The 21,976-nt window shown below is 53.0% G+C and overlaps 1 protein-coding gene across 4 annotated transcripts in view; it reads left to right on the forward strand.

Annotated features, from left to right (window-relative positions):
- GALNT14 (polypeptide N-acetylgalactosaminyltransferase 14) overlaps positions 1-21,976 on the forward strand; it is a 216,221-nt gene that overhangs the window by 187,344 nt on the left and 6,901 nt on the right. For all 4 annotated transcript variants that reach the window (XM_037806884.1, XM_037806885.1, XM_037806882.1 and 1 more), the window contains exons 10-13: positions 9,809-9,935; positions 12,036-12,128; positions 14,727-14,810; positions 15,286-15,430. In XM_037806884.1, the coding sequence (XP_037662812.1) occupies positions 9,809-9,935; positions 12,036-12,128; positions 14,727-14,810; positions 15,286-15,430 (449 nt within the window). The remainder of the gene's footprint in view (positions 1-9,808; positions 9,936-12,035; positions 12,129-14,726; positions 14,811-15,285; positions 15,431-21,976) is intronic.

Consider the following 21,976-nt stretch of genomic DNA (forward strand, 5'->3'; position numbering starts at 1 on the left):
AGGCTATGAGTAAAGCCCTTAGCACCGGTTAATGGGGAATCTCCATTCATTGCTGCAGAAACACGGCAGGGATCTTGTCCATGTCCTTTAGCCTGTGAAGAAGGCGTAGGGTAGAGCAGCTGGGCCACGGGGCCCAAACCAGTCCCAACAGAGGGGCAGGTCTGGCCACTGTGGTTCGGAGCTGGAGTTTGCAGCCACAGGAGAAAGAGCCCAGACCCATTCCATCTAGCTGGGGACTCTGAAGGACCCTCATTTTCCACTAAAACTGGGGATCATGACCTACTTCTTGAGGCTATTATGAAAATCAGTTGAGATAAGGACCTAAAACTCCTGGCACAATACATGTTAGTTTACTTTTACTCCTTCCAGCAGGTGAAACCTAAGAGATGCCTAGAACATAAGCTCCACCAGGACAGGGGTTTTGTGTGTTTACTCATGCCTGTGCCCCACTACTTAGAACCGTGCCTGCCTCCTAGGAGGCCCTCAGCAGCTGTTTGTTGAGTAAATGGATCACAGAGAGGAAAAGGAGGAGCCCCTAAGGGCAGGCCCCCTTCCCCTCCCTGGGCCCTGGGGCTCCATCCCGGCCTTTAGCAGTAATCCCGCCCATCCCCCAAGGCCTCGGTGTCCCCCCTGTCTGGCCTCCAGCCTGGTTTATGGCTTCTTCCTCAGTCATTAGAGTTATTTCCCGGAAATGTGTGGCTGCTGGCCCTATCCACAGCATCTGTTCTCCCTAACTGGGCAGTCTAGAGATGTACATCAGAGAAGTCGGTCTCCTGCCGGACAGGGACCAGATTGGAAGCTCGGCAAACAAAGCAGAAAACTCCCACCCCACTAACCAATTGGAATCCCTTCCCCGGGACTGAGCCTGCGAAGGCCTCCAGAAGAGGGTGGGTGAGGTGGGATTCCAGGCCGGCCAGGAGAACCAGAGAGCCAGGCAGCCCCTTGGCATTGCCACTCACTCACTGGACAGAGCCAACCACGTGTTCTCACACCCACAGCTCCTCTCACAGCCCCTGGCAGTGGGTCCTGACCTTTCCCCCTGGGCAGCGTTGTGGGTGGATGCAGTCCTCCAGTCTCTGCTTGAATGGCATCCAAGATGGTGCACGCGCTGCTTCACAGCACACACTTTTTTTTTTTTTAATTCATTTATTAATATTATTATTTTATTTTATTTATTTATTTTTTCTTATTAAATTCAGTTCTATTGAAATACATTCACACACCATACAATCATCCATGTTATACAATCCACTGTCCACAGTATGATAACATAGTTATGCGTTCATCACCACAATCTATCTCTGAACATTTTCCTTACATCAGAAAGAACCAGAACAAGAATAAAAAATAAAAGTGAAAAAAAAACACCCAAATCATCCCCCCATCCCACCCCATTTGTCCTTTAGTTTTTGTCCCCATTTTTCTACTCATCCATACACTAGATAAAGGGGGTGTGATCCACAAGGTCTTCACAATCACACTGTCACCCCTCGTAATCTACATTATTATATAATTGTCTTCAGGAGTCCAGACTGCTGGGTTGGAGTTTCGTAGTTTCAGGTATTTACTTCTAGCTATTCCAATACATTAAAACCTAAAAGGTGTTATCTGTATAGTGCATAAGAATGTCCACCAGAGTGACCTCTCGACTCCAATTGAAATCTCTCAGCCACTGAAACTATGTCGTCTCATTTTGCATCCCCCTTTTGGTCAAGAAGATACTCTCAGTCCCACGATGCCGGGTCCACATTCACCCCCGGGAGTCTGCATTGCCAGGGAGATTTACACCCCTGGGTGTCGGGTCCCACGTAGAGGGGAGGGCAGCAAGTTCACCTGTCAAGATGGCTCAGTTAGAGAGAGAGAGGGCCACATCTGAGCAACAAAGAGGTACTCAGGGGGAGACTCTTAGGCACCATTACATGAAAGTTTAGACTCTCCTTTGTGGTAATGAGCTTCATAAGGGCAAGTCCCACGCTCGAGGGCTCAGCACATCAAGCCACCAGTCCCAATGTTTGTGACAACATCAACACCAGTCCATGTGAGGATGTCCAACACATCCACACCTTCCCCCAGATCCTCGGGGCTGGGGAGGGGAAGGCTGTAAATATATTTTTTATTATCTGCCCAAATTACTCTGGGATGGCACACACTCTCTTTTGTAGAGGATTCTTTGTTGTTGAATTGTTAGGAAATTCTTCTAAGCGGAGGCCTCCTTCCCCCACCTCCTGTCTGTCGGGGCTTGTTCTGCCCTCTTGAACTGTGCGCAGTGAGTTTGACCCCTTTCCACGTGGCAGGCACGTCTGGATTCCAGCACACGATGGTTTTAATGACGGCACGTTCTTGTCCCACCTACCCAGGCCTTTCCTGGCAGTGTTGGCACACGTCATCTGCTCAGATCACATAGCAGTCTCATCTCGTCTGCTTCCGAGGGGGCTGGTGTTAACAAGTGGTGATGCGAATACAGAAGTTGGGAGGGGGTGCTGGGAGGGGTGGAGGCATGCTGTAAGGTTCATCACAAAATGCTGTAAACCACAAAAAAGGAACTGGAGACAGCTATCACCAGAATACTCTGTTTTCCCTCACCCAACATTCCTTTATGTCATAACCAGCTGCTGGCACTTGAAAGCCATATCTGGGTTTTATGGATTTTGGTTGTGGTGGTGGTGGTTGTTGTAGTATTTTATAAGGCAGAAAATGCAGTGCTTTTCCAGTGGTGGATATATCATGAGGACAGTGTCAGATCTGCGGGTGGGGGTAGTGAAGCACCCGAGGACAGGCGGGGGGATGTGAACAGGAGCCCTGCAGGATGGGTGAAGCCCAGCGGTCTGGGTAGGGTTGGGGAATGATGCGTCAGCTGCAAAAGGGAGATGGCGCCACGAGGTGAAGGAAGCTGCGTGTTGGAGTGGAGGATTCCCAACTCTAGACGCGGCAGGAGCCCGCCCACCCGCATCCCTCAAATGGACATACCCAGAAGATCCGATCGTGCACCTTCTCTCCGTCCCCACCAGAACTCTCCTAAGGGGTCCCTCCGCCTCTGTCCATCTCCCACCAAATCCGCCCTCCTCCAGACATGCCAGTGGAGCCTCCCGCGGTCCTGGACGGTGCCTGTCCCTCTCAGGTGGCTTGGCCTTTCCTCCACTCGGCACCGAGTGCCTGTCCCCTGGTGGAGGTCAGCCCTGGGTCACCTCCTCCAGGACCAGGGCACCCCCTGCCCTCCCCACCCTACCCTCCCTCACCCCTCACCGCGCTTGGCCTCCTGTGTCTTTGTCTCTTGGTTCGTCTGTGCCCCTCGCCCTGCCTCTCACTGCGCCTGGGGCTCTTTAAAGGCAACAACGCGTCGTTCACCTGCTTCCCAAGGCCTGGGACTGTGCAAGTGTCTCCCTGAGCGTGTGAGCAAAAGTGGGGGCTGAACGGGGAGGGTGACACGTATATAGTCCATGGGGTGCCACTTAAAATAGCTGCCATTGTGAAAAACGGAGCCCATGATTCATGGTTCCCTTTAAACCTGATAATAATAGTAATAACAGCAGGTGGAGGTGTCTCTCCTTTCTAAGAAACGGGGTTTCTGCGTGCTGCAGACCTGTTCGCATATGTGGCATTGATGTGACAGCAGAAAAATCCCTGAGGCTACTGGAAAAGTCTCTATCTAGGACAACGGTGACCGCACTCACTTGCTGCCAGGACGGTGGTGACAACGCTCACGGTCCGCTGCCCGGCCACACGCCTCGCCTTGCAGATGCTCCAAGCAGCCCCCGAGGGACCCGCCGCGGCGGCCTGTGACAGCCAGGCCCCACTACCTACTCTGGTTTTAAACCGAAGGCCCTGACCCTGCACCGACATTCCCACAAAATATTTCCAAGATGAGCTGAATAGTTTTGATAATTACATCAGGGCTCAGCACTTGAGCAGCCTTTAGGGAAATGTGGCTTTTAAGCTATTTTGTTTCTTTCAGAAGTTGATTTGCATTACAATTGGATGGTTAAACTCCAATTTACATAACACAGGATGCTTGTAATATATCTACTCACTTCAAGCTGCATCTCACTTTTAGGTCTGGATCTTTTAGCCTTAAAAGGAATCTGTTGCCCAGGAAGAATTGTGTGTGTGTGTGTGTGTGTGTGTGTGTGTGTGTGTGTGTGTGTGTGTGTCGATGGGGGGGTGGGAGGGTCACAAAAGAGGAGGCCTTGGCACTTACCAAGGAGAGGATGGGATTCCTGAATTCAGAACAGGGGTTTCCAAAGCCCAGCAGGCATGTTGTTCCCAAAAGATGGTGAGAGGTGGTGGGTCCAGAGAGGAACTACACCACCCACCATCTCTAGGACGTATTCGGAGACGTCGTCTGTCAGGCTTGGTATATGTGTGTGTGCACGTCTGTGTGTTATAGAAAGAACATGGGCTGTGGAGTCACAGGCCTAAATTTGAATCCCATGTCATCACTGGCAATCTGTATGTCTTTGAGAAAGTTGCTTCACCTCAGCGAGCCTCTGGCCAAGTCTTCAAAATGATCCCTGTGGTAAGCAGAAAGGTCCTCCAAGGATGTCCACACCCCAGTCCCTGGACCCTATACGTTCTGTTACCTTACATGGCAAAAGGGATTTGCAGACGTAAGCAAGGTTACGAATCAGTGACCTGAAGATGCGGAGGTTATTCAGGGTTACCTGGTTGGGTCTCCTCTGATCATGTGAGCCCTGAGAAGCAGAGAACTTTCTCTGGCTAGAGGCAGAAGCCGTGCAGCAGAAGGGAAAGTCAAAGAGTTTGGAAGCCTGAGGGCTTAATGCACCACTGCTGGTATGAAGATGGAGGGGACAACACGAAAGGAGATGAGCGAGGCCCCCAGCTGACAGCCAGCAAGGAACATAAGAAACAGAACCCTGACAGCAACGTGAACTTCCCCAGAGCCTCCCTAAGTGAGCACAGCCTTGATTTCATCCTTGTGAGACCTTAATTGGAGGCCTCAACACAGACCCCCCCTGACTTCTGACCTACGGGACTGTGAGAGAATAAATGTGTGCTGTTTTAAGCTGCTAAGTTTTGCAGTAATTTGTTCAGCAGCAATAGAAAACAAGCACACGCTGTGAGATGATGTACAGCATCTCTGCTGCACCAGGATGGGCTCCCTTCCCCTTTAGGCCACAGTGAGCGACATTTGCTAAAGGGGGATTGTAATCTGACCTGCTGGAGTAGTTCATTCCTCCTACTTTCTCACTGGGTCTCACCCTTTCCACGCTTGACGGCTCAAGGTTAGGGAAACAGCCTCATCTGAAAAGAGCATCCACGTCTGATGAAAAGCCAACTTTTCCCCCCCAGAGGAAAAGGAAAGCTAGAGCAGACCATCCAGGTCCTTGGGGTCATCTTTTCCTGCCACTTGGACTTCCCCAAGTCTAATCAAGTTCAGTCGGAGAGGACACCGGTTGATCATTCTCCGTAGGGAAATATGGCCTTTGCAGTTGTCTGTCCACTCGTGGTCGTGGCTGACCTTCCAAGTCAGGGAGGGGCCCTGGGTTCAGCCTCGAGTGCCCAGACGGGCGTGAAGAGCCTTTGTACCCAGATCCAAGGCTGCCTTTCGTGGGCCAGTGAGATGGTCTGTACTCAAGTCCGTTCATTATTGAAAATAATAATAGAGCTTCCTGGCCCAGGAGGCCCTGGGAACCTAAAGATTATTGAAAAATGGTCTTCATCCCCATAGATGTATGTGGGGCTGAAGAGTGAGGATAGCTGATGAGTGTCTGCCTCCTTCTGCCCACCATGTTCTCTCCGGCTTTGTCCTCAGTAGCTTTTAACTTGGCCCAAAGTAGAATGGGTAACACTGTTGTCTGTATAACATATGTGAGTCCACAAAATAGGAGGCTCCATTCAAAGCCGGGCTTGTTGCAGTCAGCGGCGCCCGTCCCTGGTCAGTGGTCCCCTTCGCCACTGGTTGGAAACCAGGTAATCCGAGGAAGGCAAAGCCTGGCCCCGGTGGGTGAGGGGCAGCATTTGAATAGCTGTGGTCTGACTCCTGGGGAGAAAGCCGCCCCTCTCTCCTGGATTCCTGGGTAGAAACTACTGATGGGTTGATGAGGAGATAAGAAGGAAGGAGCCGGGAATGGAGGATGGAGAGGGCACTTTGCTCTCCAATATCAGTCTGAAGTTTAAAGAAAGGAAGAAGACACCTGTGCTCCTTGGAGGACAGAATAATTGCTCGTCTCCCTGCTTGGAGTTCAGAGTGGATTTGCGTCTGTGTGACGTTTATCACAAGGGAGATTACAAGGGTGCTGACTCAACAAGAACCCGTACAGACCCTACACACAGTCGTTCTGATCCCTCCTCCTCTCACTCAACAGAGGCGATCTCCTGGAAATGATGGCTCTGCTGGAGCAGCTCCAAGCTGTCCCCGGGAGGCCCCCTGCCCCACCTCAATCGACAGCGGTTCTCGTGGTGCTTGTACAAGCCTTCAGTGCATGGGCACCAGTATTACAAGACTTTTCCAAAGGTTCCAGCAGCTACCTGCAAATGTCTGGGCCTGGATTCCACGCCATCATCCTGTAGCGAGTGGTATAAATAGGGGTAGGGCAACTCCGTGTCCTTGATTTTAAATGATCCAAACTAGAGTCCCTGTAAATCATTACCCTGTTCTGAAAACTCCGAACTGCGTCACTCAGGCCAGCTCTTGACTCTGGAAACAGCACAACAATCCATGTCAGGGCTTGTGGCTCAAATAATTTGAGTTAGGATAATCTGGATATCAGAGCAGAGAAGCCCTTAACTTACCTCGGGCTGCAGCAGCTGGCAGGATTGGATGAGTGAGCTGGTGAGGTTGAGATGAGATAGTCATGTTTGTCTTTCTTGTAGTTTCTGGGTGCCTTGATGTCAGTATCTTTATCTCCTCGGCTGCGTTGGCTGATGAAAGATGTTAGGTACCCAGGCGAGGGGGTCAGGGAAGGGGTGTGCGTCTTGGAGTTACGGAGATGAGCTCAGCTCCCAGCTGCTAGCTGTCAGTTATCGCATTGGAACCTCTGCATCGTAAAATAAGAAGAGTAATAACATAACACTAGCGTGGTCATTAGGGTGGGACCAATGTGCTACCACCTGAGAAAGAACCTAACAGAGCCTGTCCCGGCAGTGAGCGAAGGGGTCGTTTTCCTCTATTGCAAATGTTTGCTGAACTCAGGTAGTCAGAATTGTTTAGCTGAGGCGGCAGAAACAGGCAGGGAAGGAAGACTGAGAATGGTTTTGGTGGGGGGAGAGGAGGCAGGGTGCAGGGGGCTGCGGGAAGTTCCTGAGATGGGGAGAAGACATACTGTGTCTGCTGGTGTCCTGGGCTCCCTGCCGGACGTGTCCACCGTTGGAAGTTGGTGCCGGAGCCTGGACTACGGCTGGGGCTGGGGGGATGGAGGGAGGCTCTCCGCATCCAGGGAGTCTGGGCATCAGATGAGGTCTTCAGAGGAAGCAGTGCCAGGATGGCCTCCAAGGCAGAGCCTTTGCATGGAGTCGGAGAAGGCCAGGAGACCAGAGGAAAGGCCAAGGACAGGTCACGTGAAGTACTTTCCACGGTGGGAACCTGGGCGTGATTGTGGCAGAGGAGAGAGAATCAGAAGACTCAGAGAGAAGCAGAAGGTGGGCCAGGGGAGCAGAGGGGAAGAAACAGGGTGTGGGGCCGGAGGGAGGAGGGGGTTGAGGCACGGGTTGCAGGGATTTGCTTTGCAAATGAGGAGAGGCATATGTTTCATTTGAATACATGGAGAGGAAGAGACCATAGCTGAAGCATATGCATATTTTTAGAAGAAAGCTAGCACAACATTTTTAGGTTACTTCTAGCAAGCAAGGATTTAATCTCTAGTTTTGAGGGATTAGAGGGTTTTCTATTTTAGGAACTGGAAAAGCCCCTTTTGAGTCCCTGGAGAAGACAGTAGTTGATCGAAGTGCAGTAGAACTTAGACGCATCAAGGAAGTCGTACTGAGACTCAGATTCACGAGTGTACAAACATAATTCCACTGACCACCCCCCAAGGCCCTCAGTTCACTCCCTGCCACATGGAGATGTGGCTGTCGGGCGGTTGGTTGAGCTCACTCACCTACCAGGTGACTCTCGCACAAACACCAGCCCAGAGGGGCACACAGTTCAAATAGTGCCTCAGCAAAATGCCAGATCGTGTGTGTCGTGGACCTTTATGGAGAAATCAAACCCCCAGATATTAAGTTCACAAATTGGAAGGGTCTCCCACGGCCGGAGACGGACAGTAGAAAGCTGTGAGCCATCCAGGAAGGTGGAAAGGGGCATGGGGGTGCCCACACCCATCACTCTCCGTGCCTTAAAGAGACTGGCTGCAGAGGGGTACCTCGTAATAACGGAGGCTGACCTTTAGGTGGGGGTTAGGGGTGCACAAGTATTCTCAAAATCTTGTCTCATTTGGTCCCAAGAGAGATCCTGCGAAGTGTTTTTATGAGCTGCACCCTACACGTGAAGAAACCAAGCCTTTGCAAAGCCCAGTGAGTTTTCCCGTGGATCACTGTAGCATCGGTCTACTGACCTCCCCAAACCAAGCTCTTCCTGTCTCTGTTCCCCCCATTCTTGCCATCATTCAGTCGCCATATTGAGAAGTCTTTTGTTCATCCAAGAGTGTTGGTTCCTGGGCGTGAGTTGGTGCCTCGTTGAGATGGCATCAGCTTTGGAGAGTTGGGGTGGAGGGAAGTGGCAGGGACGGCTGGAGGAGAGGGAGGGCCTGTGGTGGAGAATCCGGTGAGGCAGGGGGTTGGCCCAGGCGGCCGGGGGATGCAGGCCTGGGCGGGGGTGGGGGTGCTCTGGAACCCTCACCCACCCGTGCACACCCAGCCTGATTCCACAGGGCCCTTCATGCGGGCAGCCACAGTGGCTTTTTCATGATCCGCGCTATGGAATCTGGGAGAGCAGGAAATCCCACAGATCAGAAGCCAGCCTTTCCTTCCGGCCACGTACCAAGAGGGAAGGGGGGCAGCCTGCCCTGGGTGCAGTCAGTGTGGGGGTGCATGGTCTGCAGAGAATTTACAGGCAGTAATAAAACGGTCTACGTTTTATTACCACCACACGCTGGCAATTGTAAACAATGTCAGGGATAAAATATGCCTCCCCTCCAAAGCAGAACCACCGCCCCTCCCTTCCCAGCCCCCACCCCCCGCCTCCGTTTGCCTTGGCTTCTTTCTCCGGGCAGAATCCCTGCTTCACGCCTGTTCCAATCAGTCCCAGGGGAGAAATGCAGCCCACCCACCAGAGCACAGCCCCCTCTGCTGACTCCACTCACCCCCACCCCACTCGGAGCTTCCCACAACAGCCCCATCCAGGGGGCACCCCCAGACCCACTTTGTAGCTGTCATGTCCGCAGCAGCTCGCAGCAGCGCTACTAGGCAGACTTCCTCCTCCCGGCTGTGTTCGGGGTCCCTACAGCATCAGAGAATTGCAGCCTCTGCGCTGGAAGGAGCGTTTGTGAACCCCTTGTTCAGATGCCCTCCGGGGATTTAGTGCTCTCTGCTGCAGCCTGGCCATGTGGCTGTCTTAGCCTGTCCTGGGTGGCACACTCGTTATTTCTCATGACAGTCACTTTAAAAAGATGCCTCTGTGTTCTCAAATGAAAAGGTCTTTCCCTCGGACTGGCTGCCCCCTCCCAGGTCACCAGGAGCAGAAGGTCGTCCCCGTTTTCAGAGGGGAAGGCTGAGGTTGCCCAGCCAGCAGGCGCGCAGCCATCCAGCCTGCCCCTGACCGCTGTGCGGGAGGCCTGGACCTGCCGCCCCCTGCCTGTGTCCCCGCGCCTCCCGGACCGGCCGAGCGGTAAGGAGGGCCATGACTGTCTTGCAGAAATCTCCTTCAGGGTGTGGATGTGCGGGGGCAGCCTGGAGATCATCCCCTGCAGCCGCGTGGGGCATGTCTTCCGGAAGAAGCACCCGTATGACTTCCCCGATGGCAACACCAACACGTACATCAAGTAAGTGGGCGTCCCGGGGGCTCAGGGGCTGGCCGGAGCTCAGGCAGCAGTGGGCTGTGACTGTGGCCGCTGTCCCTGGTCCTCTCTTAGGTCGCCCGAGTGTCCGGGTGGACGGGAGCCCCAGCAGGGGGTGTCCATCTGCTAAGTCCAGCATCAGGGCTGGAGGACCCAAGGCTGTTTCCATCCACCGATGCCCCTGGGACTTGACCAGGCCCCACATATGCTCAGTAAGGGCTCAGGGCTCTGGACATTTGGGGTTGTTGTGAGGGGAGGGTGCTTTTGCCCCCAGTTCTAGAAGATCTGCTGCTCCCCTCTTCAGCCTGGGTCACCAGCGGAGAGGCCTTTGGGAAGGTGAGGGGATGGGGGAGGCCCAAGCGGATACAGCCCCCGTGCCTGCTCCAGAAGGGTCTCGACCACGGTGTCTCCTGCCAGGGCCTGGTTTGCAGACTCCAGGGCCTTCACCACTGAGGGTGCCACCACCCTCTTCCCTGCTCCCTCCCTCCTCCTTATGGCACATCCATATCCTCCTTTCCTTGGTTTCTCCTCTCCTTTAAAGATAACTCACATGTAGCTCCTTTCTCCTTTTCTTATCTTTTCCTTGAGCTTCTTCTTTCCTTAATCTTGTCTGTTAGCCTCTGACAGCTTTGCTCACCCACTTGTTCCCCCTTCTTCCCTTTTTCTGTTGTTTGCTCCATTTGGGAAGGGGGAGCTCAGCACCCATTTCTCCTTTCTCTTTGTTGGAGGTGCCACCCTCCTCTTCCATGCCCATCCTTCCTCGGCTTTTCTCGCACGTGAGTGGGCACAGGTCACCCTCGTGCCCAGCAGTCCTGGAGGGGCCTGGATTTGAGCAGTGGGAAGATTAGCACCACCTTTTGCAAAAACAGCCAGTGAGGGAGCGACAATGGGAAAATCTGTAGGCCTTGGGGGAGCCGGAAGCCAAGACAAGGCTGCCTCAGCTTGCAAGGTTTTAAAAAGCCGAGAGAGGCTGGGGACATCCGGCATAGGAAAGCGGTATGGTGGGCCAGCCTGGGAGCGAAGGGCCCAACCAGGGGCTCCCAAAATTGTCTTAGAGACTGGGCCCTGGCCAGCAGGCGTCCACACACCACTCGCGGGTGACTCCTCCGTGGCTTGAGAAACGGGGCACAGATGTCTCTTAAGCACCTTCCAGTTTGTAGATGGTTAGGCCGGTGGACAGTGCCAACGAGGTGCAGTCAACTTCCCTCAGTGCACCTAACTGTCGTTTCTAGCTTGGAAGGGCCTCCCTGCTCCTTTACCAAACGCCTGTCCTCCGAAACAGAATGGCAGTATCGGCAGGAGCAAGGCCTTTCTGGTTAGACCCCAAGTTCAACACCCACGGGCCTTGGCAGGTGCTACCCTCACATCATGCCACTGGCCATCTGCTCTGCATCTGATTGTTTTCCACTCTCTTTCTCTCTACTTTTCCTGTGTCCTTGCATCTCTGACAGCTCAATGATGACATTGTCAGGGTCTGTCTCCCCGCCTCTTTTTCTGTATCCTTTGGGACCAATCTCGGAGCAAATACCTGATTAAAAAAACGAAAGCTTGCTGAGCATGCTGGCAGCATGCCTGAAAGAGACGGCTCGATCACTTAATTCTTTACACTGGCACCAAGCTAATTGCATGGCCTCAGGAAGCCCTTCCATGACTTACTTTAGCCTTGGAGAGCCTGTGACCTCAGCCTCAACTGTGTGGTAAAGCGGGGAGCCCCCAGAAACAAGAGCCTGGGAGGAACAGGGGTGAGAGATTAGCCTTTGGGCTTTTGGTTACTGGCCGCAAAGGGGCACTCTGGGTTCTCCCGGCTCTTGTCTCCCTATTTTTGGGGGAGCAGCAGAAGTTCCGTATCTGAAGTGACGCATCTGCTCTGCACCTTTAGGGGGACAGTTTGTCATTACTGCTGAAATCCTGTGTCTAGGGGTAAAGGCAGCCCTGGGGACTGGCTGGGGCTCAGCTGGACTCAGCACCCAAGGAGCAAACATGCCAGCAGACGGGGCGGCGCCTCGCCCCTGGGTGCGTGTGTGGACTGGCTGGGCTGCAGCACCCCCACCCCCTCACCCCTCCTGACACCCCTTGTCTCCCCAGGAACACCAAGCGGACGGCCGAAGTGTGGATGGAGGAATACAAGCAGTACTACTACGCCGCGCGGCCCTTCGCCCTGGACAAGCCCTTCGGAGAGTGAGTGTCCTTTCTGGGCGAGGAGGGTGGAGAGCCAAGTAGAGCCCAGCTCACGGGCCTGAAGCCCCCCAGGGTCTGGCCAGCCCCTTGCGTGTCCCTCCCAGCCCCACCCGGTCCCAGGCCTTGGGCAGCTCTCATGAAACGCTCATCTGGCAGTGCCTCGGCGGGTAGAGCTGAGCTCGGCATTGCACTGTGAGCTGCTGTTGCAGCGTTTTATGGGATGTCAGCTGTGGGCTGAATGGCTGGATCCCTCCAGGTCAGCATTCTGGATCTTTCGTTTAGTTCTCAGACACCCAAGCCTGACCGTTCCTTCTTCCTCAGAGGAATAGTCCGCCAACAGAGGTCCCGCCCAGCAGTGCCCCAGCCTCCTGGCAATAGAAACGGAAAGGAAAGGAATGTTTTTTTTAAGCACTGGATGCCACCGCCTGAGCTATCCCGTTAATCTTCCCAGCACTGAGGGGTGGGCTTGCTTACCCCCATCTTACAGATAGGGAGACTGAGGCTCATGTAGGTTAAGTAACTTGCCCTAGATTCACCACTGTAAGGGGAGGAAGGCTCAAAGCCACACCTACCTCATTCCAAAACAATGTGGCATTGCCTTCCCGAGCCCAGCACCTATTTGAGTGGAAAAAAAAAACTTCACTTACACCACCATCTGCATTTCCTTGGGGGCAGCTAATGACTAGTCACATGCTGGCCGTGAGCCAGGCTGCCCAGCAGAGGGGCTTTCCCGTAGCCTCCACTTCAGAGGTCGAGCCTGTCACTGGAGGGTTTAATCAGAACCAGCCGAAATGATGTCCACCTCCGACATCCTGAGCTCATCCTGGCTCTCCAGGTCTCAGTCAGGATCTCCCCAAGGCCCCATCCTCCTGCCTCCCCAGATCTGCCGACTCATCAGCCTCTCTTCTTTGGCCCTGCATCCACCCCCCTGTCTTCACCCCTTTTCCTCACCAGCTTCGAGTCCACTCTCTGGCATAAGACAGTGTGTGAAAGAGCCTGTCCTTATACTGGCCCCTCATTGTACATCTGTCAACACCCCTGCAAAGCTTCCTCCTCCCTGGATGAACGTGACTTTCTGCTGTTTCCTGCTGCTCACAGGCTCATCAAGTTTGCACCTAAACTTGCTCCTTGTCTCCTATTCCCTAGCTCGTGGACAGTCCTCCTTTGGTGACCGTCCTCCATGCGTGTCGGAACTCTGCATGGCACCCCCCTCCCCTCCTGTGTCCAGCCTCCTATCGTGGTGAGACTGGCTCCTCATGCACGGAGCCCCAGTCCTGGCTAAATGCAGACATTTGGCATTTTTTTAAAGATTGCCATCATTCCTGCCCCCAGGGAGGTTATGGCCTGGCAAGAGAGGCACACTGTAACATGTGCTTTTAGGTGTAATTCCTTAAATGACAGGCGTCGTTAGTGCTCTTTAAATGCCCTGGTTCCTTGAGAGCTCCTGGCCCAGATTTGGGGTCGGGGCCTGGTCTGTGGGGTCATCAGGAAGGACAGGGTGTGGGTGGAACTTGGATGGGGAGAAGTGGAGGGGTTTGAACCCATCGCTTCTCTCCCTGCCCACCCCCACCTCCCTGCCTGAAAGCGCGATCGGCTCCCGGGTTTCTGCGACAGCCTCCTCCCTGCCTCCCTGTCCCCGATGCCTCCCCTGCTCCGCTGGACCACCAGCAGCCTGCCCCTAACGTGCACCCTCGGCTTAGCACCCACCGATGGCATCCTCGGCTTTCACATCCAAAGTCGCCAGCGGGGCCTCCATGGAATGTCTTCACCTCTCCTCCGTCCCACTCACCCCCTCCCATCGCCCCCACCCTAGACCCTATTTTAAGCTCCTGCAGTGCTGGCCCTGCCAGGAGAAATCTTTCATTTCTTCACATGCACTCAGCTCCCTTTGCTATTCCTGGGCCTGCAGCAGGGGTCCCACTGCACGTGCTTTCTGGCTTGCCCCTCTTCCCTCCAGATGCCAGCTTCAACGTTATCCTGGATCACCATCGACCCCCCCAGGCAAGGGGACACCTCTGAGCTGCTCCCAGTGTCCCCCGTGCCCACCCCATGTCCACAGAGGGCAGGGATGACTTGCTTCATTGTTTTATTTTCTCTGTTGTTTGATAGCTCGCCGTCATATCACACATCAGGCACACTGCCTGGCGCACACTAGGCTCACAATAAGGATTTAATGAACAAAAACACAACCAGGCCCCAGGCCCAATCAGAGAAGAGGATCCTCTGGGGCTGGGCAGTAGGGGTGGCATTTTGACTGCAGAATCCAAAGTGAGCTTTTTAATAGACCCAGAGCCCTGGGGGTGAATTGCTAACACACACTGCAGCCTCCAGTGCAAAAGAGAAACATGACCGAATTCCATCCTCAAGGAAAAGCACAGGGCCTCAGTGCCGTGACACCACTGTGAGCTATTGCCATGAGGTTCCCTCGGTCTGCTGGAGTTATAGAAACCACTTCTTGGTTCATTTCTCCAGCACCCTCCAGAGAGACATGGGCTCAAAGCCCTGCCCCCAGTCACGTTTGTGCTCCCCTCGTGCTGGTGCCTGGCCCTGACCCAGCTGTATTTTGTCATTGCCCCCACCTCCCACCCCCCTCCATAGTGTCCAGAAGAGAATGAACCTGAAGAGGTCTCTGCAGTGTGAGAGCTTCAAGTGGTACCTGGAGAACGTCTATCCAGAACTCAGGTACCCCCCCACCTGGCTGAGCCGTTGCTGGCTGCAAGGAGAGGCCCTCGGCTGGCTGGGTCTGTAGAGACAGACCATGGCCAACTGGATGAGGGTTTTAAGTATATGAAGAACTGAGAAGACCAGTGCCTGAAACCCGTATGCCTGAAACCCAGAAGGGAAATTATATTTACCAACAGCGTGAGGGATTTAGGTTAGCTAGTAGCAGTATTCCTCACCTGCTGTGGTTTGAGCGCTGGGTTGCGAGCAGAGGGCACGGACTCAGACCCCGGCTCCTCTCTTCCCCTTGGCCTTGCTGCCATGTTCACAGAGGCCTCTTCCCTTCCCCAGCAGTGCAGATCGTTACAACAGAGCCCGGGGCGGGGGGGTGGGGTGGCCCTGCCAGTCTCAAGGCACTGCCCCCAACGGCTCCAGCTGCTGCGGTTACTGATCCAAAGAGCACTGGATTCTCAGATCTCCTTGTGGCTTTCTCTAGAATCCCCAGTGATTCCTCGATCGAGAAGGGCAAGATCCGACAGAGGCAGAAGTGCCTCGATTCTCATAAGGTGCCAAACGAAGAGGGCACCCACCCCCGGTTAACCTCCTGTGTCAAGATCAGTGGCGAGGATGTAAAGTCTCAGGTAAAGGAACTGGCTGGGGACATAGGAAGGAGGGGACACGACTCAGCCTTGGCGACGGCTTTACCTGACATCGAGTGCCCAGTTATACCCAGACGAGTGGCCCCTCTCAGTACGCGTAGTACTCAGGTTTCCAAATGCAGAGAATTTCTCTTAAAGACAGTGTAAAAGGCCTGGAGGAAAACGACCATTAGCAGGGGTTTTAAGAGTCCGATGTTGGCGTCCTGCCTGTTGGCAGTAAACATGGGCTGGGTCAGGCGGGGAGGGTGTCACAGCCGCCTCGCAGATACAAATGGCCAACAGAGAAAAGCAGGCTGCTGGCACCACAGCCACCACAGTAGACAGCCTGGGGTACGAGTCTCCCGGCAGATTTATCTCTGACTTCCAGGTGGTCACACTGGATTTGGTGAGACCTTCCCCATTGTCTGCGGCCCCCATCTCTGGCCAGTGCCCTCGCTCCTCCCCATCTTCCCCTCACCTGGCCTCCGGCTCCGCCTCTGCTGTCTCCCACAGCCCCCCAGGTCCAGAGAGGCTACTTAGCCCTTCTCAGAAGGTTTGCCTGCGCCTGGCTTCGTGCATCCAAAGGGGCAAACCCCCATGTTTTTGTGGGGCAAATTCTCCCTTCTGGCATAGAACTGCTCTTTTAAAGGCTGCCACCCTACCCCCGGGCCTGCCCCTGCACCCTCTCTGTAGCACTTTGCCCTGCTGAGTGCGCTGAGGCCCCCCACCGTGTCACCCCTCTCCTGGGCTCGGTGGCACCCCCTGTTCTGCCTCTGTCCTCTGACCTTTGTGCTGGCTCCTCTCCCCCAGCCCCACACCCTCTGGTTGGCTGTTCAGCAGGGGTCTCGGGTCACGGCTCTTTTCACTACAGACTGTTTCTTGGGAACTTTTGTCTTGCTTTCAGCTTCAGCAGTCTCCTGTGTTCCATTGATTCACACATTCTGTATCTTTATCCATCCTGAATTCCTTTTTTTGTTTGTTTTACTTTTTATTTTGAAATAATTTCAAACTTACAGGACAGTTGCAAAAATAGTACAAACCCCTTACAGAGAGTCCCAACATACCCCTACCCCCTCGCACCCCCAGATCCACCAGTTTTAACATTTTGCCCCCTTTGCCATATCATTCTGTCTGCCATCTACCTGTTTTCTGAATATTTCAGAGCAATTTGCACATATCATATACTCCTTGAACACATAATACTTAGATTTCCTACAAACAAGGATATTCACTTTTTGTAACCACCTTAAGTGCAGTTATCAAGTTCAAGAACTTTAACATTGACATAAAGCTTACATTCTATATTCCAATTTTTTCTTATGTCCCAGTAATGTCTCTTTGAGCCTTTTCTCCTCTTTGTTAGATCCCATCCAATATCATGTATTGCTTTTAATTGTCATTGTCTCTTTAGTTACTCTTTCCTTCTTTCTTTTTTTTTGAATTGTGGAGGCTTATATATGACATAGATCTTCCCATCTCAACCCTCTCAAGCAAACCATTCAGTGGGATTATTCACAGTCACACTGTTGCAATACCCTCACCTCCATCCATTACTAGAACTTTCCCTTCACCACTAAGAGAAACCCTACACATTTTGAATTAACTCCCCATTGGCCCGGCCCCTCCTCCTGATGACCTTTGCTTTACTTTCTGTCTCCATGAGTTTGCAGATGCTCTAATATTTTCTTTATGGTGACCATGGAAGTTAAATTTCACACTCTAAGTCTATAAAAGTCATTTTCTTTGATACCGACTTACCTTCAGTAGCATACATAAACTTTGTTTCTGTATTTCTCTAACCTTCCATTTTTATGCAGTTCTTGTCCTAAATTACATATTTACACCTTATAAGTCCAAAACCATTGATTTATTATTACATTTTATGCATTTGCTTTTTATATCCTGAAGGAAGTAAAAAATAATGGAGTTACAAATAAAAAATGCAATACTACTTATATTTATACTTACCCATGTCATTAGCTTTACCAGACCTTTCTTTCTTCATGTGACTTTCAGTCAGTTGTCTAGTGTCCTTTCCTTTCTACTGCAGAACTCCCTTTAGCATCACTTGTAGGGACAGTCTAGTGTTGACAAAGTCCCTCAGCTTTTGTATACCTGGGAATGTCTTAATCCTGCCCTCATTTTTGAAAGACAGTTTTGCCAGATAGAGAATTCTTGGTTGGCAATATTTTGCTTTTAGCACTTAAATATCTGCTGACTGCCTTCTTGCCTCCATGGTTTCCGATGTGAAATCAGCACTTAACCTTATTGAGGATCCCTTGTGACATGTTGCTTCTCTCTTGCAGCTTTCAAAATTCTATCTTTGGCATTCGACAGATTATAACAAGGCACAGTGTGAGTCTCTTTGGATTTATCCTGCTTAAAGTTCTTTGAGCCTTTTTGATCTGTATATTCATGTCTTTTGTTAAATTTGGGACATTTCCAGCTATTATTTCTTTAAGTAATTTCTCTGTGCTTGATGGTGTCCCACAGATTCCTCAAGCTGTGTTCACTTTTCTTTCCTCTTTCTGTTCCTCAGACTAACTTCAACTGTCTTCTCTTCAAGTTCACTGATTCTCTCTTCTGCCAACTCTAATCAGCTGTCAAACCCCTCAAAGGAATTTTTAATTTCTGTCACTATGGTCTTCAGCTTTGTTTGGTTCCTTTTCATAATTTCTGTCTCTCTATCAATATTCTCTTTGAATTCATCAGAAATCATTTTCCTGATTTCCTTTAGTTTTTTATCTATGTTTTCCTTTAGTTCCTTGAGCATATTTAGAACTATTTTTTAAAGGTCTTTGTAATGGCTCAGGTCTGATCTTCCTCACTGATGATTTCTAAAGCTTTAATTTTCTCCTTTACCTGAGGCATCACTTTCTGTTTCTTTGTATATTTTGTAATCTTTTGTTGCAACTTCGCCATTTTCTTATTTTAGTTGGTCATTGCTGGAATTTAGATTCTGAAACATCTGTTCCTTAGCTTGTATCCAGCTAGTGTTAACACAGAGCTTTCCTTAAAGCTAGCAAAATAAATAAATAATAACAAAGAAGGAGGAGGAGGAGGAGGAGGGGAATGAAAGCACCTTCCCCGTCTCTGCAGCGTGCGCTGAGTGAGTGCTGTCCTTCAGGGGCGAGCTCCAGGCCAGCGCGTAGGGGCTTCTCTGGTCCTCGCCGCACGTGCCTCTTGTCTTGGGCGTGTGCTGCGGCCCTAGGAAATCCCCCAGTTACGTGGATACAAGTGTCCGCTCTCCCCTGGGAAAGAGTTTCCTCAGGGTCCAGGCACTGCACTGAATGTCCTGCGGGCAGCCCACCCCTGCCTCGGGCAGCCACCCGACCGCTCCAGCCCTGGGAGCCGCCTCCTGCACACGGGGCAGGTTCTGGGCAGCGAGTCCCTCAGGCAGCACCAGGCAGGGTGGGGCGGACACACACGCTCCCTCCAGAACCGAGACCAGGGGTCCGCTGCACGCTGAGCCAGTGAGGGGAAGGAGGGTCAGCCAGAGGCCCCAGATCCACTGCTTTCAAGTGACCTTTTTCTTGAATTGGCATCCATCTCGTCACTGCAGTCCTTTAACTGTTTCCTGGAGCTTTGAGAAAGATGTTCCTGCCAGTGCTTGTTGGTTGTTCGGAGCATCTGTGGGGGACAGAGCCCAGAAGCTCTCACTCCACCATCGAGATGGGGGCAGGACCCACCCATGAACCAACCCTCCCTTCCTTCCTTCCTCTCACCTCCCTCCCTGTCTCCCTCCCTCCCCTCTTCCTCCCTCCCACCCTTCCTTCCTTCAGGTTCTCTGCTAACTGTGATGACACCAAGATGAAAGGCTGGCTGCTGGCCTCGAGGGCCCCCCGAGAGGTCTAATGCAGAAACAGCCACTGTGACATGGTCTCTGTCCTGGACAGACAGAGTTAGTCCAAGAGGCTCTAAAGCAGGGAGACGTGGCTCCCACTTGTGCCTGAGGATCAGGAAGTCCTCCCAGTGGGACTGGAATGAGCCGCATGCTGGGAGGCATATAGGAAGAGGCCAGTGGGGAAAACAGGTAGCCCTAGAAGGGCAGCCACGCACAGACCTGGGGAGAGAGCGGGGATGGTGCCTTGAGGGCCATGGGAGTGGGGAGGGGGGCAGTGAGGGTGAGGCTGGACAGGAGGCAAGAGCCAAGTCTCCGGCTCCTTGGCCAGGCAGAGATGGTCAAGCTGTAGCTCCAGGGGAGGGATGCTGCAGGTGCCAGCAGAGGACTGGGGGATCCCAAGCCTGCACCCCACCTCCCACCCAGGCTCTGCCTCTCACACATGGGGCGACCAAGTCACAGCCATTTCAGACTCTTACTGGGTGTGGGCACCTGGCAGCACTCCAGCCCTCCGCCCACCCTCTGATTCCCTCCTGTGCCCCCCAAGGTTCCAACCCTCTCTCCTGCAGCCCCTCTTTCTCCTGCACCCCCTTTCTGGACAGCCCACCTCATCTTCGTTCGGAATAGCTGTTTATTCTTCATGCTAGATCACCACTCCTGAACTTCAGCGCTCGGCATTTGGGGCTGTGTAATTCCTGGTTGTGGGGCTATCCTCTGAATTGGAGGATGTTTAGCAGCATCTCTGGCTCCTACACGATGGATGCCGGTATCACCCACTCCGCATCCAATAATGAAAATCAAAAATGTCCCCCGTGGGGCAAACTCTGCCCTGGTTGAGAATCCACCTTAGGCGATGACAGCAGCCTCCAGGCCCTGCCCTTCACCTCCACTTCCCACGTGATCACCGCATTGTTGTTCCCAAAGCCTTATCTCCATACAGCCTTCGATGGCTCCCCATTGTCTAACCTAGACCCTGGGCCTGCCATCTGAGGCCTGTCACCACCTGGCTTCAGACTACCCCACTTTCTAGCTTTCCAGTCTCTCGCTCCAGCAGGACAGGGGAGGGACGGGTCTGAGTCAGACAAGAAAAGGGAAAGGAAATAGAGGTGTCAGTTTTGCCTTAGGGGCGGCAGCTTGGCTGAGAATGGCACAATTTGAAGTGGCATTTTATAAAATGTGGGAGGAGGGGATGCGCCCCCTGTCTTGTGACTCTGTGTAGCTCCTCGGGGATCCCAACTGCCAGAAGCCCGATTCCCCCTCCCTGGGACAGCATTTCTTTGGGCTGACTCCAGCAGAGCAGGGGCTTTTCTGGCACGCACCGTCCTTGGCTGGATAACTAAGTGGGAGGGAAGGGCCCCGGATGTGGGGGCCTCTGGGAGGGTCCTAGTGCCCAGGCCCCGAGGAGGGGTGGCCAGGCCTTTAGCTGACCAGAGGCTGGATGCCCGACCCCTGACCTTCCTGGGGTGTGAGAACGGGGGCACGTCAGCCACCTGTGGGCCGTCTAAAGCCATCGCAGTAACGGTGTTCAAGTGAGCAAAGAGTTAGTTTCCAGGAGATACTTTTAAAGCCATCACTCCTCTCTCCTGGGTAAAGACCAACTGAGTCTGTGGAGCAGAAATATGAGTTAGGATAGTGGAAGAAGGCCGAGATAGGAAGATGTTCAGTCCCCTTCAGAAGGCTGTCCCCAGTCCCTGCTCTGCCCCAGGCAGCAGGCTGTGCGGTGTGACGCAACGTGGCATTGCACGGAGGAGACACGGCCAACAGCAGAACTCGGCTGCACTCCTGAGTGGTCCGGAGGGCTCAGACCTGTGTCAGACCAATAGAACTCACATTCCACCTAGAATAAGCCTCCTCCCTGCAATGTAGGGGTGGAGTATATGCCTTGTAGAATTTTTTTTTTAATGTATTTCCCTTACGTTGTCTTCTCTTCCCTTCAGTGGCCACTTCTCTTTGCTGTGTAAATGATCAGAACCGTCTCTCTGCTTCCCAACCCTTCCTGCTAGTGGCGTTGATGGGGTTCTCTCCTCTTGACCTTCCTTTACCCTTCTCTCCCCATGTCTGTCCTCTCTACATGTCCTGCCACTTGGCCCGTCCTGAGGGCAGTGTTGATCTGGCCCTCCCACCCTTGACCTGCTCGGCCCTCGCACCTGCTGCTTCTGTCTGTGAGAGGCCACTCAGATGGTGACATGAGAATCCTATTTAGTAGGTCTTATTGTTACCCCATTTTACAGATGATGAAACCGGGGCTCAGAGAGGTTGTCTGAGAGCATACACCAGTAAGTGGTAAAGGCAAGAGTTGGAAAATCTGGGCCCCAAACCTACCCTCCCAAATGTTCTGCTGTGGTGAGGCTGGCAGAGCCACAGCTGCTCCTGGAGCCCCTGAGGCTCCTCTTCTGGGTTGTGACACTGAGAAACGAAAATCACATCCTCCTCAGTAGGAGACACCTTGGCCAGGTCCCAGGGGCAAGCCCATGGAAAGGGCAAGCAGGTCATTCCCAAGTCAGGGTCTAGGGTCGGCAGGCCCGAGAGTCAGCCCATACCCTAGCATTTATGGGAGTTGAGGCAGGAGGATAAGTGGACATCCGCTCTCCAAACATCTAGATGCTCCTTGGATTCCACACCAGGCCCCGGGGACGCATGCAGCACTGCCCCCTAGCCTGGCCCACCCCCCTTCCCTGCCCCACACTGTGAACCCCCGGCTTGCATAT

This window comes from Choloepus didactylus, chromosome 17 (genome assembly GCF_015220235.1).
Source record: "Choloepus didactylus isolate mChoDid1 chromosome 17, mChoDid1.pri, whole genome shotgun sequence".
Taxonomy (NCBI): Eukaryota; Metazoa; Chordata; class Mammalia; order Pilosa; family Megalonychidae; genus Choloepus; species Choloepus didactylus.